Source organism: Bombina bombina, chromosome 6 (assembly GCF_027579735.1).
Source record: "Bombina bombina isolate aBomBom1 chromosome 6, aBomBom1.pri, whole genome shotgun sequence".
In the NCBI taxonomy this organism is placed as follows: Eukaryota; Metazoa; Chordata; class Amphibia; order Anura; family Bombinatoridae; genus Bombina; species Bombina bombina.
The window spans coordinates 1137599801-1137615937 of record NC_069504.1 but is presented as its reverse complement, the minus strand read 5'-3'; the positions used below and the strand labels follow the sequence as shown (position 1 = coordinate 1137615937).

Genomic DNA, 16137 nt, shown 5'->3' with positions numbered 1-16137 from the left:
TTTTACTGCAACTGTTTTTCAATAGCAAAACTACAGCCAACATTTGTCTTATTTAGAGAATCTTAAATGAACTTTAGTCCTCAGACAATAAGACTAACCACTGGCCTTGCATTAGTATAAAGTGTTTTGCAGTTATTATCTGATAAAGCCAGTTAGGGACAGATATGTAGCAGATTTAGCGCTTGATTTATCAAACCTTCTTCTCCCTTTGCACAAGTGAACCTGCAGTCAGGATTCATCAGACCGCTGCTTCCCTACCCTGTTCTCCATCTTTTAGGTAGAGAATTTAACCCTTTGAGTGCTAAGCACTTTCCCACCTGGGTGCTACGATTTTTAAAGGTTTTTTTATTTTTTGAACAAATTTTTTTTTAACTTTTTTTAAAAAAAATTCAGACCCCCAAGACTTACACCGTTGGAAAGGCTAGGTGATTACCTTTCCAATGATGGGTCTGTAGCTTCTTAGATGCCTGAGATACAGGCTTGTAAGCAGCATGTCCCCTGCTCCTATACTTAACATTGTTAAGTATAAATAAAGTTGCACGGTGACGTCACCACGCAAAACGGAAAGCCCCGACGATGCCTGTCACTCTACAGGCACGATCGCTGGGGTAGGAGCAGGTGGGAGCCCCCAGATCTCCCTCAAGGTGGGAGAGTGCTAGTGATGGCTCTGAGACGTCATTAGCACCAGAGTGGGAAACTCTGACGGCTCAGAGCAGTCATTAGCATTCAAAGGGTTAAATCTCCGCGGTCTCATCCGACCGGGAAGATTGACAGCTCCTGCCATTGCATGACTGGCTGTGTGTGGGCAGGGTTGCACTCAAGCACAAAGGAGCGCTGGTGTGCAATGTTAAGTTCCAGCAGCGGGTTGCTACCCGCCAGAGGAGAGCTCGGGGCAGACGGGCGAATATATAAGCCCCTGTCCGCCATGGATTGATAAATCGAGCTCTTAGTCTTGAGAAATCAGCAAGTGCATTTCAAGTTCTAATAATTAGAAATTTGCCAGAGCTAAAAAAAAAAAAAAAAAAAAAAAGTCAGAGAGCAAATAAATAATGAGTATTATAAAGTTGTTTGATTGTGCATAACTAAACCTTTTATATAAAAACCTCAATAAGTCTCCTGTCCCTTTAAACTGCGGTGCAAATACAGGTTAGAAAATGAACTCGTTCAGGTGAAAGTGAGAACAGGTACTGACCCATGTACGCTACTTGGGTCCATTCGGTCAAGCCCATCTCCGCCATCCATTTTTCAACAATTTCCTTTTTGTCGGAAACATTTGGCTCCACCTTGCACGGCAAATTTAGAGAAGAGATTAACGTAGAGCTGATGTTCCTTCTGGAGATCAAACGGACCTGGAAAAAAAAGTAAATAAAGCACAGTTACAAGAAGAAAAGGCAATGCCAGAGAAAGGGAGGGATGGGCTTCTCATACAGATTACAGCAGCTGTACAGCGCACACCCCAGAGAGGACAATAACACAGTATAAAGGATGTATTCTCCTGTACAACACACGGATGTAACATGAGCATTTAGCAATATCAGTAACTGACAGTTTTATACAGTACCAGGTGTCTGGCAAATGTTTGTCAAATAGAAATTTTATTTGAACAAAAAACATTAGATATTAAACAGTAGTGATGTGGAGACCCTCTGTGGTTCTATTACAGGCAATTTGAGACTTGGTAAGTTCTGAGAATTATTTACATAGCAATATTAGATATTTCCCAGTTCCTTTACGGATATAGGGCCAGATTATAAATCGTGCAATAATGTGTGCGCCCAAGCAATACTGGGTTTTTGCGAGTATGCTAGACTCATAATACAAGTTGAAAGTAAACGTTATTGAACAATCACATTTTATGCTCGTAGGGTAAGCACAACTGGAAGCCTAGCGTAAAGGGTAGTGAGTTAAATAAAAGTTGCACTTAACATAATATAAATACATTGAAAATTACAGTTACACTCAGTATACTATATGATAAAATCATTCATAAATATAAAAAATATATAAGTGCTCAACAGTGTATGACAAGGTGTTGGACTGCAAAAAGCTTTATTGTATACTAGGCGATAAGCCTCCCCAGAGCGCAGTCTATGATTAAAAACTACAACCCCCCAAGCTAAAGTTACAAAAAATAAAAAAAGTAAAATTACAGAAAAAAAATAAACAAAGGTATCTAAAATAAAAAATTTAAACCTAAACTAATACCCCTATAAAAATACCCCCCCAAAATAAAAACACCCCCAATCTAATACTAAACTACCAATAGCCCTTAAAAGGGCCTTTTGTAGGGCCTAAGTTAAACAGCTTACCTCTAAAAAATACTAAATCCCCCCTAACAGTAAAAAAAAACCCACCCACCAAACCCCCCCAAAAAAAAAAAAAAATAAGATAAAAAAACCTAAACTACCCATTGCCCCTAAAGGGTCATTTGTATGGGCATTGCCTTTAAAAGGGCATTCAGCTCTTTCACTGCCCTTAAAAGGGCAATCAGCTCTTTTCCAGCCCAAAAAACCCTAAACAAAAAAAACAGAGACGGTCTTCGAGGTGGCTCCATCATCTTCTATCTTCATCCGGAGTGAAGGCGGCGCGGAGCGGAGGTGCGGAGCTGTGTCCGTCATATACTGAAGATTGAATGCAAGGTACCGCAATCAATTTGGGGTACCTTGCATTCCTATTGGCTGAAATTTTGAAATTAGTCAATAGGATTAGAGCTACTGAAATTTTATTGGCTGTTCAAATCAGCCAATAAGATTTCAGTAACTCACATTCTATTGGCTGATTTCAAAATTTCAGCCAATAGGAATGCAAGGTACCCCAAAAAAGAAAATGTATGCTTACCTGATAAATTTATTTCTTTTTGACACGATGAGTCCACGGATCATCTTAATTACTAATGGGATATTCACCTCCTGGTCAGCAGGAGGAGGCAAAGAGCACCACAGCAGAGCTGTCAAATAGTTCCTCCCCTCCCTCCCACTGCAGTCATTCGACCGAAGTTAGGAAGAGAAAGGAAAAGCCAAGATGCAGAGGTGTCTGAAGTCTACAATAAACCACAACCTGTCTAAAAGAACAGGGCGGGTCGTGGACTCATTGTGTCAAAAAAGAAATAAATTTATCAGGTAAGCATACATTTTCTTTTCTTTTTTAAGTCACGATGAGTCCACGGATCATCTTAATTACTAATGGGATTCAATACCCAAGCTAGAGTACACAGATGATACGGGAGGGACAAGACAGGGAACCTAAACGGAAGGCACCACTGCTTGAAGAACCTTTCTCCCAAAAGCGGCCTCAGACGAGGCAAAAGTGTCAAATTTGTAGAACTTTGAAAAAGTGTGAAGAGAGGACTAAGTTGCAGCCTTGCAAATCTGTCCCACATAAGTTTCAACTTGCAACGCCCATGAGGAAGCAACAGCCCTTGTGGAATGAGCCGTAACTCTCCCGAGAGGCTACTGTCTAGCAGTCTCATATGCAAAACGTATGATACTCTTCAGCAAAAAAACAACCTGATGACAATCCCTCGTCACCCCTCAAGGGGGCGCAAACAAAAACAATGGTACAAATAACACTATACAGGACAATACAATGATAACAATATAAAACAATAGTTACAGAGCATATATAATGCTATGACTTATCAGTCGATAAAGTGATCAGTCTCTGTTGATATGGTCTCTACTTGGACTTGCACCCATAGGTGTCTTCATCCTCAGGTGACGGCCGCTCATTCCCAAAAAGAGGTCAAAAATGAATCTGTGATAGTGCAAACAAAACACAGACTGTATACATATATACAATATCAATAGACCGGTACTCACAAGTGTGGCAGCACTCACTCGTGCTTAGTAACACCTACTGGGATCTCTCAGTGTCCCAGCTTACTGTTCTTGGGCTCCCACACACCTCCGTCAGGGGCGTTGTCTCCAACCGCAAAGAACTGGCTCTCAGTCAAGTGAAAAGTATAAAATCACTTTAATATAAAACAGTTTAAAAACACAGCGTACAGAAGTTACCACTATGTATTAAAATCATACAACTAGTTTCTCAGCTAGCACGCTATTTCTTCAGGCCTGTGTTTTTAAACTGTTTTATATTAAAGTGATTTTATACTTTTCACTTGACTGAGAGCCAGTTCTTTGCAGTTGGAGACAACACCCCTGACGGAGGTGTTTGGGAGCCCAAGAGCAGTGAGCTGGGACACTGAGAGATCCCAGTAGGTGTTACTAAGCACGAGTGAGTGCTGCCACACTTGTGAGTACCGGTCTATTGATATTGTATATATGTATACAGTCTGTACTATATCACACTAGGAGGCGCCCTTCTGTGTTTTGTTTGCACTATCACAGATTCGTCTTCAGCAAAAAAGAAAGAGAAGAAGCCGTAGTTCTCTATCCCTTGCGTTTTCCTGAGAAAACCACAAACAAAGAAAAAGACTGACGACAGTCCTTAGTCGCCTGCAGGTAAAACTTTAAAGCACGGACCCCGTTCAAATTGTAGAGAAGTCTTTCCGTCTGAGAAGAAAGATTTGACCCTTTAGGGAACTTGGAGAAAAGGCAAAATTCTAAGAATCCTAACTCTACTCCATAAGTAGCCCATGGATTCACACCAACAGAGATATTTACGCCATATCTTATGATAAATTTTCCTAAAGACAGGCTTACGAGCCTGAATCATGGTCTCAATGACCAAGTCAGAAAAACCCCGCTTAGATAATAATAAGTGTTCAATTTCCAAGTAGTCAGTTTCAGAAAAAAAAAACAGATTTGGGAGGAGGGGGCCTTGATTAGAAGGTCCCTCCTCAACAGAAGTCTCCAAGGTGGCAGAGATGACATGTCCACCAGATTTGCATACCAAATCCTGCGAGGCAAAACCGGTGTTATGAGGATCACCGATGCCCTCTCCTGCTGGTTTCGAGCAATGACCCGAGGAAGAAAAGCAAATGGAGGAAAAAACGGGAGAGCACTTCCGGATGGAGTTCCCACTCCCCCGGAAGAAAGGTCTGCCTGCTCAGGAAATCTGCCTCCCAGTAGTCCACCCCTGGGATGTGGATCGCTGACCGGCAGCAAGAATAGGCCTCCGCCCACTGAAATATTTTGGATACCTCTGTCCTCGTTCCTCCCTGATGATTGATGTAAGACACTGAAGTAATTTTGTTCGACTGGAACCTGATAAACTAGACCGAGGCTAACTAAGGTCAGGCCAGAAGAACATTGTAGATCACTCTCAGATCCAGAATGTTTATAGGACAAACAGACTCTGGCTGAGTCCAAACCCCCTGAGCCCTTAGGGAGTCCCAGACTGCTCCCCACCCTAGATATGGAATCTATTACGTTTCCCAAGAAAGTTACCCTTGTGCTTGGGACAAAGGAACCCCTTACCAAATCTACCTTCCACCCGTGAGATTGCGGGTAGGATAACATCATGCCCTGTGAATTCTTGCTTGCTGTAAGGACGGCGCCTGGACTAGGATGTCGTCCAGATAGGGCGCCACTGTAATGCCCCGTAACTGAACCACCGCCAACAGCAATCCTAGAGCCTTTGAGAGCTGTGGCAGGACCAAAAGGAAGAGCCACAAACTGGAAGCGTTTGTCCATAAAGGCAAACCTTAGAACTTGAGACGATTCTTGTGAATGGCACAGGAAGGTACGCTTCCTTTAAATCCACTGTTGTCATAAATTGACCCTCTTGGATCAATGGAAGAATGAAACGAATAGTTTCCATCTTGAAGGACGGCACACTAAGAAATTTATTTAGACTCTTGAGATCTAAAAAGTGGTCTGAAGGTTCCCTCCTTTTTTGGGAACCACAAACCGATTGGGATAAAAAAAAAAAAAAAAAAAAATTCTGTACCTGTATTGGAACAGGAACAATCACTCCCAGGTCTGAGAGGTCTCCTACGCAGTGTAAGAATGCCTCTCCTTTGGTCAGATCTGCAGATAATTTTGAAAGCAGAAACCTGCCTCTGGGAAGAAAACTTTCGATCTTGAACCCAAGCTTGAGCGAAGACGGAGAGTCTGCCCCCTACAAGATCCGATCCCGGATCAGGGGCATGTCCTTCCTGATGTCTTTTATTCAACAACAGGCTATTTGGATTTTTTTTTTTTTTAATTCTTTAAATTTCAAAAGAAATTATTTCCGTCAAGCCAGGTCCCAACAAGGTTATACATCCGTAGAACAAGGCTCTAACCATATGGCTCTGTGAGCTGGAACAGAGAAACCTAAAACCTATGCTCCCAGTTTGATAATTTGAAGGGAAGAATTTAAAAATAAAGGAATTAGCCAAATTGAAAGCTTTTATCCTATTCTGGATTTTATCCAGGGGAGTTTCAGACTTAGGAGCATCAGACAAAGCATCTAACCAATATGCCATCGCACTAGTGACGGTAGCAAAGTACACAGTTGGTTGCCATTGTAAGCCCTGATGTACATCCCTGTTCTAATTTTTGTCCATAGGACCTTTGAAAAACCCAACTATCCTCTAAGGGTATAGTAGTTCTCTTAGCTAAGCTGGAAACTACTCCTTCCACCGTAGGGAAGGTTTGCCCAGTCTCCTTAGCTGAGCCGGCTATGGGAAACACCTTTTTAAATATAAGGAATGTGGTCTCATCCATTCCATATAGCTTACTGGACACAGTAGGATAGATTACACCGGTAGTGTCGGAGTCGCCCAGGGTAGCTAAAACCTCCTAAAGTAACAAATGGAGGTGATTAAGCTAAAAAACTGAAAGAAAAACAACCTCAGGATCAAATAAAGATATTATTCATCCAGCGACAAAATACCAGGCAATTCCTCTCTGAACAAGGAACACAGCAACCTCAGACGATCGTTTTGGCCTTCACTGGGCCTCGTCAGTGAGGTGTAGCAGTATTCCTCTAAGCACACTGAGCAAGGAGTCCACGTCTGGTTGCCCCTTTTTCCCATAGGGAGACCAAATACACACAGAGAGAAGTGCACTCACAGGAACAAACAACCAGCTCAATACCATTGTTAGCCTGTTCTATGGCGATTTACCACCTGGGTGCAACAACGATCGTCTGGGAAAGTTCTTCTCTGTGAAAAGCATTACTGGGCTAAAAGAAGCTGCATCCAGGTGGTAAATCGCCATAGAACAGGCTAATAATAGTATTGAGCCAGTTGTTTGTTCCTGTGAGTGTGCTTCTCTCTGTGTGTATTTAGTCTCCCTATGGGAAAAAAAGGGGAACCAGACGTGGACTCCTTGCTCAGTGTGCTTAGAGGAATATGGTTACACCTCACTGACGAGGCCCAATGAAGGCAGCAACGATAGTCTGGGGTTGCTTTGTTCCTTGTTCAGAGAGGAATTGCCTGGTATTACGGCGCTGGACTGACCGTAATAGGAGGGATCAGACTGATATACTACAGGAAAGTTCTACTCTGTGAAAAGCATTACTGGGCTAAATGAAGCTGCACCCAGGTGGTAAATCACCATAGAACAGACTAACAATAGTATTGAGCCAGTTATTCGTTCCTGTGAGTGTGCTTGTGTGTGTGTGTGTGTGCGTATATATATATATATATATATATATATATATATATATATATATATATATATATATATATATATACACACACACACACACAGTCAAGTGAAAACATGAAAAATCCTATTTATTCAATATTATTCAATATTATGTGTTTTACTGTACTTTTTTTTTAATTTGACAGACATGTATATATATATATATATATATATATATACACACACACACACATATATATATATATATATATATATATATACAGGGAGTGCCGAATTATTAGGCAAATGAGTATTTTGACCACATCATCCTCTTTATGCATGTTGTCTTACTCCAAGCTGTATAGGCTCGAAAGCTTACTACCAATTAAGCATATTAGGTGATGTGCATCTCTGTAATGAGAAGGGGTGTGGTTTAATGACATCAACACCCTATATCAGGTGTGCATAATTATTAGGCAACTTCCTATCCTTTGGCAAAATGGGTCAAAAGAAGGACTTGACAGGCTCAGAAAAGTAAAAAATAATGAGATATCTTGCAGAGGGATGCAGCACTCTTAAAATTGCAAAGTTTCTGAAGCGTGATCATCGAACAATCAAGTGTTTCATTCAAAATAGTCAACAGGGTCGCAAGAAGCGTGTGGAAAAACCAAGGCGCAAAATAACTGCCCATGAACTGAGAAAAGTCAAGCGTGCAGCTGCCAAGATGCCATTTGCCACCAGTTTGGCCATATTTCAGAGCTGTAACATCACTGGAGTGCCCAAAAGCACAAGGTGTGCAATACTCAGAGACATGGCCAAGGTAAGAAAGACTGAAAGACGACCACCACTGAACAAGACACACAAGCTGAAACGTCAAGACTGGGCCAAGAAATATCTCAAGACTGATTTTTCTAAGGTTTTATGGACTGATGAAATGAGAGTGAGTCTTGATGGGCCAGATGGATGGGCCCGTGGCTGGATTGGTAAAGGGCAGAGAGCTCCAGTCCGACTCAGACGCCAGCAAGGTGGAGGTGGAGTACTGGTTTGGGCTGGTATCATCAAAGATGAGCTTGTGGGACCTTTTCGGGTTGAGGATGGAGTCAAGCTCAACTCCCAGTCCTACTGCCAGTTTCTGGAAGACACCTTCTTCAAGCAGTGGTACAGGAAGAAGTCTGCATCCTTCAAGAAAAACATGATTTTCATGCAGGACAATGCTCCATCACACGCGTCCAAGTGCTCCACAGCGTGGCTGGCAAGAAAGGGTATAAAAGAAGAAAATCTAATGACATGGCCTCCTTGTTCACCTGATCTGAACCCCATTGAGAACCTGTGGTCCATCATCAAATGTGAGATTTACAAGGAGGGAAAACAGTACACCTCTCTGAACAGTGTCTGGGAGGCTGTGGTTGCTGCTGCACGCAATGTTGATGGTGAACAGATCAAAACACTGACAGAATCCATGGATGGCAGGCTTTTGAGTGTCCTTGCAAAGAAAGGTGGCTATATTGGTCACGGATTTGTTTTTGTTTTGTTTTTGAATGTCAGAAACGTATATTTGTGAATGTTGAGATGTTATATTGGTTTCACTGGTAAAAATAAATAATTGAAATGGGTATATATTTGTTTTTTGTTAAGTTGCCTAATAATTATGCACAGTAATAGTCACCTGCACACACAGATATCCCCCTAAAATAGCTAAAACTAAAAACAAACTAAAAACTACTTCCAAAAATATTCAGCTTTGATATTAATTAGTTTTTTGGGTTCATTGAGAACATGGTTGTTGTTCAATAATAAAATTAATCCTCAAAAATACAACTTGCCTAATAATTCTGCATTCCCTGTATATATATATATATATATATATATATATATATACACACACCCACACACACACACATATACACACACATATACATACACACACATACATAACAATAGCAAAAGAGTTTCCAAAGCGAGTGAGCAAGAAAATGGCAACATTTCAGAGACCGCACTAGTTAAATATTAAAACTTCAACAATTTATTAGTAAAGCGTAAAAAACTTACACATTCATGGACATACACAGAGGAGTGCAGGATAGTAGAACTCAATCTACGTCATCTATTGATCAAGTTCTACTATCCCACACTCATCTGTGTATGTCCATGCATTTGTAAGTTTTTTACACTTTACTAATAAATTGTTGCAGTTTTTACTTTTTAACTAGTGCAGTCTCTGAAATGTTGCCATTTTCTTGCTCACTCGCTTTGAAAACTGTTTTGCTATTATTGTTTCGTCACCTAGCTTTGTTGTGAGCGTTTGGCGTGTGCATGTGAGTGATTGTTCATTATTACTATATATATAACATAATTTATGTAAGAACTTACCTGATAAATTCATTTCTTTCATATTAGCAAGAGTCCATGAGCTAGTGACGTATGGGATATACATTCCTACCAGGAGGGGCAAAGTTTCCCAAACCTCAAAATGCCTATAAATACACCCCTCACCACACCCACAATTCAGTTTAACGAATAGCCAAGAAGTGGGGTGATAAAAAAGTGCGAAAGCATATAAAATAAGGAATTGGAATAATTGTGCTTTATACAAAAAAAATCATAACCACCACAAAAAAGGGCGGGCCTCATGGACTCTTGCTAATATGAAAGAAATGAATTTATCAGGTAAGTTCTTACATAAATTATGTTTTCTTTCATGTAATTAGCAAGAGTCCATGAGCTAGTGACGTATGGGATAATGATTACCCAAGATGTGGATCTTTCCACACAAGAGTCACTAGAGAGGGAGGGATAAAATAAAGACAGCCAATTCCTGCTGAAAATAATCCACACCCAAAATAAAGTTTAATGAAAAACATAAGCAGAAGATTCAAACTGAAACCGCTGCCTGAAGTACTTTTCTACCAAAAACTGCTTCAGAAGAAGAAAATACATCAAAATGGTAGAATTTAGTAAAAGTATGCAAAGAGGACCAAGTTGCTGCTTTGCAAATCTGATCAACCGAAGCTTCATTCCTAAACGCCCAGGAAGTAGAAACTGACCTAGTAGAATGAGCTGTAATCCTTTGAGGCGGAGTTTTACCCGACTCAACATAGGCAAGATGAATTAAAGATTTCAACCAAGATGCCAAAGAAATGGCAGAAGCTTTCTGGCCTTTTCTAGAACCGGAAAAAATGACAAATAGACTAGAAGTCTTTCGGAAAGATTTAGTAGCTTCAACATAATATTTCAAAGCTCTAACAACATCCAAAGAATGCAACGATTTCTCCTTAGAATTCTTAGGATTAGGACATAATGAAGGAACCACAATTTCTCTACTAATGTTGTTGGAATTCACAACTTTAGGTAAAAATTCAAAAGAAGTTCGCAACACCGCCTTATCCTGATGAAAAATCAGAAAAGGAGACTCACAAGAAAGAGCAGATAATTCAGAAACTCTTCTGGCAGAAGAGATGGCCAAAAGGAACAAAACTTTCCAAGAAAGTAATTTAATGTCCAATGAATGCATAGGTTCAAATGGAGGAGCTTGAAGAGCCCCCAGAACCAAATTCAAACTCCAAGGAGGAGAAATTGACTTAATGACAGGTTTTATACGAACCAAAGCTTGTACAAAACAATGAATATCAGGAAGAATAGCAATCTTTCTGTGAAAAAGAACAGAAAGAGCAGAGATTTGTCCTTTCAAGGAACTTGCGGACAAACCCTTATCTAAACCATCCTGAAGAAACTGTAATATTCTCGGTATTCTAAAAGAATGCCAAGAAAAATGATGAGAAAGACACCAAGAAATGTAAGTCTTCCAGACTCTATAATATATCTCTCTAGATACAGATTTACGAGCCTGTAACATAGTATTAATCACAGAGTCAGAGAAACCTCTTTGACCCAGAATCAAGCGTTCAATCTCCATACCTTTAAATTTAAGGATTTGAGATCCTGATGGAAAAAAGGACCTTGAGACAGAAGGTCTGGTCTTAACGGAAGAGTCCACGGTTGGCAAGAGGCCATCCGGACAAGATCCGCATACCAAAACCTGTGAGGCCATGCCGGAGCTACCAGCAGAACAAACGAGCATTCCTTCAGAATCTTGGAGATTACTCTTGGAAGAAGAACTAGAGGCGGAAAGATATAGGCAGGATGATACTTCCAAGGAAGTGATAATGCATCCACTGCCTCCGCCTGAGGATCCCGGGATCTGGACAGATACCTGGGAAGTCTCTTGTTTAGATGAGACGCCATCAGATCTATTTCTGGAAGTTCCCACATTTGAACAATTTGAAGAAATACCTCTGGGTGAAGAGACCATTCGCCCGGATGCAACGTTTGGCGACTGAGATAATCCGCTTCCCAATTGTCTATACCTGGGATATGAACCGCAGAGATTAGACAGGAGCTGGATTCCGCATAAACCAAAATTCGAGATACTTCTTTCATAGCCAGAGGACTGTGAGTCCCTCCTTGATGATTGATGTATGCCACAGTTGTGACATTGTCTGTCTGAAAACAAATGAACGATTCTCTCTTCAGAAGAGGCCAAAACTGAAGAGCTCTGAAAATTGCACGGAGTTCCAAAATATTGATCGGTAATCTCACCTCCTGAGATTCCCAAACTCCTTGTGCCGTCAGAGATCCCCACACAGCTCCCCAACCTGTGAGACTTGCATCTGTTGAAATTACAGTCCAGGTCGGAAGCACAAAAGAAGCCCCCTGAATTAAACGATGGTGATCTGTCCACCACGTTAGAGAGTGTCGAACAATCGGTTTTAAAGATATTAATTGAGATATCTTTGTGTAATCCTTGCACCATTGATTCAGCATACAGAGCTGAAGAGGTCGCATGTGAAAACGAGCAAAGGGGATCGCGTCCGATGCAGCAGTCATAAGACCTAGAATTTCCATGCATAAGGCTACCGAAGGGAATGATTGTGACTGAAGGTTTCGACAAGCTGCAATCAATTTTAGACGTCTCTTGTCTGTTAAAGACAGAGTCATGGACACTGAATCTATCTGGAAACCCAGAAAGGTTACCCTTGTCTGAGGAATCAAAGAACTTTTTGGTAAATTGATCCTCCAACCATGATCTTGAAGAAACAACACAAGTCGATTCATATGAGATTCTGCTAAATGTAAAGACTGAGCAAGTACCAAGATATCGTCCAAATAAGGAAATACCACAATACCCTGTTCTCTGATTACAGACAGAAGGGCACCGAGAACCTTTGAAAAAATTCTTGGAGCTGTAGCTAGGCCAAACGGTAGAGCCACAAACTGGTAATGCTTGTCCAGAAAAGAGAATCTCAGGAACTGATAGTGATCTGGATGAATCGGAATATGCAGATATGCATCCTGTAAATCTATTGTGGACATATAATTCTCTTGCTGAACAAAAGGCAAGATAGTCCTTACAGTTACCATCTTGAACGTTGGTATCCTTACATAATGATTCAATATTTTTAGATCCAGAACTGGTCTGAAGGAATTCTCCTTCTTTGGTACAATGAAGAGATTTGAATAAAACCCCATCCCCTGTTCCGGAACTGGAACTGGCATAATTACTCCAGCCAACTCTAGATCTGAAACACAATTCAGAAATGCTTGAGCTTTCACTGGATTTACTGGGACACGGGAAAGAAAAAATCTCTTTGCAGGAGGTCTCATCTTGAAACCAATTCTGTACCCTTCTGAAACAATGTTCTGAATCCAAAGATTGTGAACAGAATTGATCCAAATTTCTTTGAAAAAACGTAACCTGCCCCCTACCAGCTGAGCTGGAATGAGGGCCGCACCTTCATGTGGACTTAGAAGCAGGCTTTGCCTTTCTAGCAGGCTTGATCTTAAGTTAGTGTCCACTTTTTTCTCTTTTTTCGAATACAGGAGGTCATCCCTATTCAATTTTCTTACTTTATTAAGGGTATATCTAATTAACTTCAGTGAATATCCCCTTTCTGATCAGCATGATAGTTAAACTTTGTCTTGGAAGAACAGTTTCTTTTTAATCTCAGTAGTTGACTATATGGTATACCTTTTTTCAAAGGTTCTGGATGGCTACTGGATGCCTCCAGAATACTGTTCGTTGCTGTACTTTTTCGGTAGTTTTCAGTAGAGATTTTATTACCTTCTTTCTTAACTACTATATCTAGGAACGGCAGTTCTTTTGTACTTGAGGCATATGTTAGTAGTATATTGCGATTGTTTTTATTCAAGTTAGAGACAAATTCATGAAGACAGGCCAGGGGGCCATCCCACAGCATGAGTATGTCATCCACATACCTAATCCACAAGGAAACATGGGAGTCAAATACCTCTCCATATTTTTCAAATATGTCCAACTCCCATGCTCCCAGGTGGAGACATGCATATGTCGGAGCACAGACTGCTCCCATGGCTGTCCCCCTGACCTGTCTATAGATGGAACCATCAAATTGGAAGACATTATTGTTCAAAATAAATTGTAATAGCTCAACTACAAATGCTGTATGTCTATCACATTCTGGTCCCCTAGTTTTGAGAAATTGTTTTGATGCTTCTATCCCTATTGTGTGTGGTATTGAGGAGTAGAGACTCTCTACATCTAGAGACACCAAGATTGTCTCTTTTTTTACAGATATATCATCTAGCTTCCTTAGGAGGTCAGGGGTATCTTTTACATAGGAGGGTAGGGAGAGAAGGAAAGGTCTCAGAAAAATATCAACATATTCACCAATATGCTCACCAATGCCACCAATCCCCGAGACGATTGGTCTCCCAGGGGGACTGGTGGGATTCTTGTGTATTTTTGGAATTACATAAAAGGTGGGCATAACAGGGTGAGTTGGGCTGAGAAATTGAAATTCCTTTACAGATATGAGACCCTCCATTTTAGCATCCTGTAAAATTCTATTGAGTTTTGACTTCATTAGTGTCATGGGATTTCTTGAAAGTTTTTCATATTGTAATCTATCATTTAATTGTCTCTTTACCTCTTTTAGATAATAGGACTCGTCTAAGAGGACTAGATTCCGGCCCTTATCAGCTGGCTTAAAGATCACTCCTTTAGCTGTACTTAGTTCTTTTAAAGCTTGTCTTTCTTTGAAACTTAAATTGTCCAACTGAATCCAGTTGTCAGGTAATTTTTCTATTTCCTTTTCAACCGCTTTAACAAACATAGAGACAATGGGAACTTGTGCTAAAGAAGGCATATATGTTGATTTAGATTGCAGATTTGTTTTAAAATCAGTGCAACCTTTCACAAATCTTTCCCTGTTTACATTTTCATTTAGGAGAGACTCCAGAACCATTAAAGTTTCCTCATCTTTTTTCTGTTCAGATTTATTCTGATGCAAGGTATAATGTAAAACTATTTTTCTCGCAAAAAGATGAAGATCTTTTACTAGTTTGAATTTGTTTAGTTTGTTTGATGGGCAATAGATTAGTCCTTTTCTTAGAACCTCAATGTGTGTTAAGTTTAGCTTAAAAGAGGAGAGATTAATAATTTGTAGATTACTTTCAACCTCAGTTTTTAGTATCCCTGATATGGCCTCCTTCGTGGTCTCCCCCTGTTTCTCATCCCTTGTCTTTGGTTCTCCCCTCTCCCTCTCTGATTTCGTTGGGGGTATCTTCTCTCTTGTTGATTCATATTCCGTATTCCACCTCCTCCTTCTCCCCCTTCTCCTCCTAAAGCTGTTGTTAGTAGCCCAGAACCTCCATCGTTTTTTGACTGTCTTTCATTATCTGTTTCTAGATCTGACGCATCAGTACCTGAGTCATAAGAACCCTTATCAAACTTATAGACGTAAACTTTTTTATTTTGATAGTCTTCCTGATCTCTATGCAATTTTCTACATTTCCTCACTTTTATTTCTGCTTGTAGCCTAGAGATGTGTGTTTTGGTTTCTTCATTTAATTTTTGCAAAGTTTGGATCATTCTCAAATTTATTTACAACCTGTAATGCCTGTTCTACATCATCTTTGATTTTATCTAGCCTCTTGTGATTTCTTTTAATCAACATATCAATCATATCAAGTGCACATGTAGATAGTTTCCCATTCCATTCTTCTAGAAAGTCAAGACCACCCTCTTCTTCTCTGGCATTAAATCCAGGATCCAAGAAAAGTCTTAACCCTCTAGGAACGATTTTTTTTCTCCACATAGTTGACAAGACTTGAATTCTCTGCTCTAAGTTTTACTTGCTTAACTATACACCCTTTGTACTTCTTGAAAGCATTGAACATATTTGTTTCTAAGTCACTGCTTTCCAAATTAGTGTTAGTCAGTGATTCCTTTAGCTCTGCCTCCCATTGCTCATCGGATAGTGTAAATGACTAGAAATGTCATTCCTATCTGAATTCTCTACTTCCTCTCCCTCTGTTTAACCTAGTGTTATAAAAGATGGCGATGTTTATGTAGCGGAGCACATGAGTTCTGTGTAACTACGGCAGGTTTGGATACATCTGTATCAAATTTCACTCTCCTAATAATTGGATAGTCTCTATGGAGGCTTGTGTGGTTAAAACCAATCACATTTGTTTATTTGCTGAAACTTAACACACCTCCCTGTAGGGAGAAATCGAATAAGAAGTGAGAGACACAGGTGTCAGGTAGTCCTGATTAGGCCCAAGCTTTCGCTGAGCATTGTGGGCGAAACGCACGTCGACAGACAGACACCTAGTTACAGTT

The 16137-nt window shown here is 40.3% G+C and overlaps 1 protein-coding gene across 2 annotated transcripts in view; it reads right to left on the bottom strand.

Annotated features, from left to right (window-relative positions):
- LOC128664282 (N-acylneuraminate cytidylyltransferase) overlaps positions 1 to 16137 on the bottom strand; it is a 238183-nt gene that overhangs the window by 88347 nt on the left and 133699 nt on the right. For both annotated transcript variants that reach the window (XM_053719115.1, XM_053719114.1), the window contains one exon: positions 1193 to 1349. In XM_053719115.1, coding sequence (XP_053575090.1) covers positions 1193 to 1349 — 157 coding nt within the window. The remainder of the gene's footprint in view (positions 1 to 1192; positions 1350 to 16137) is intronic.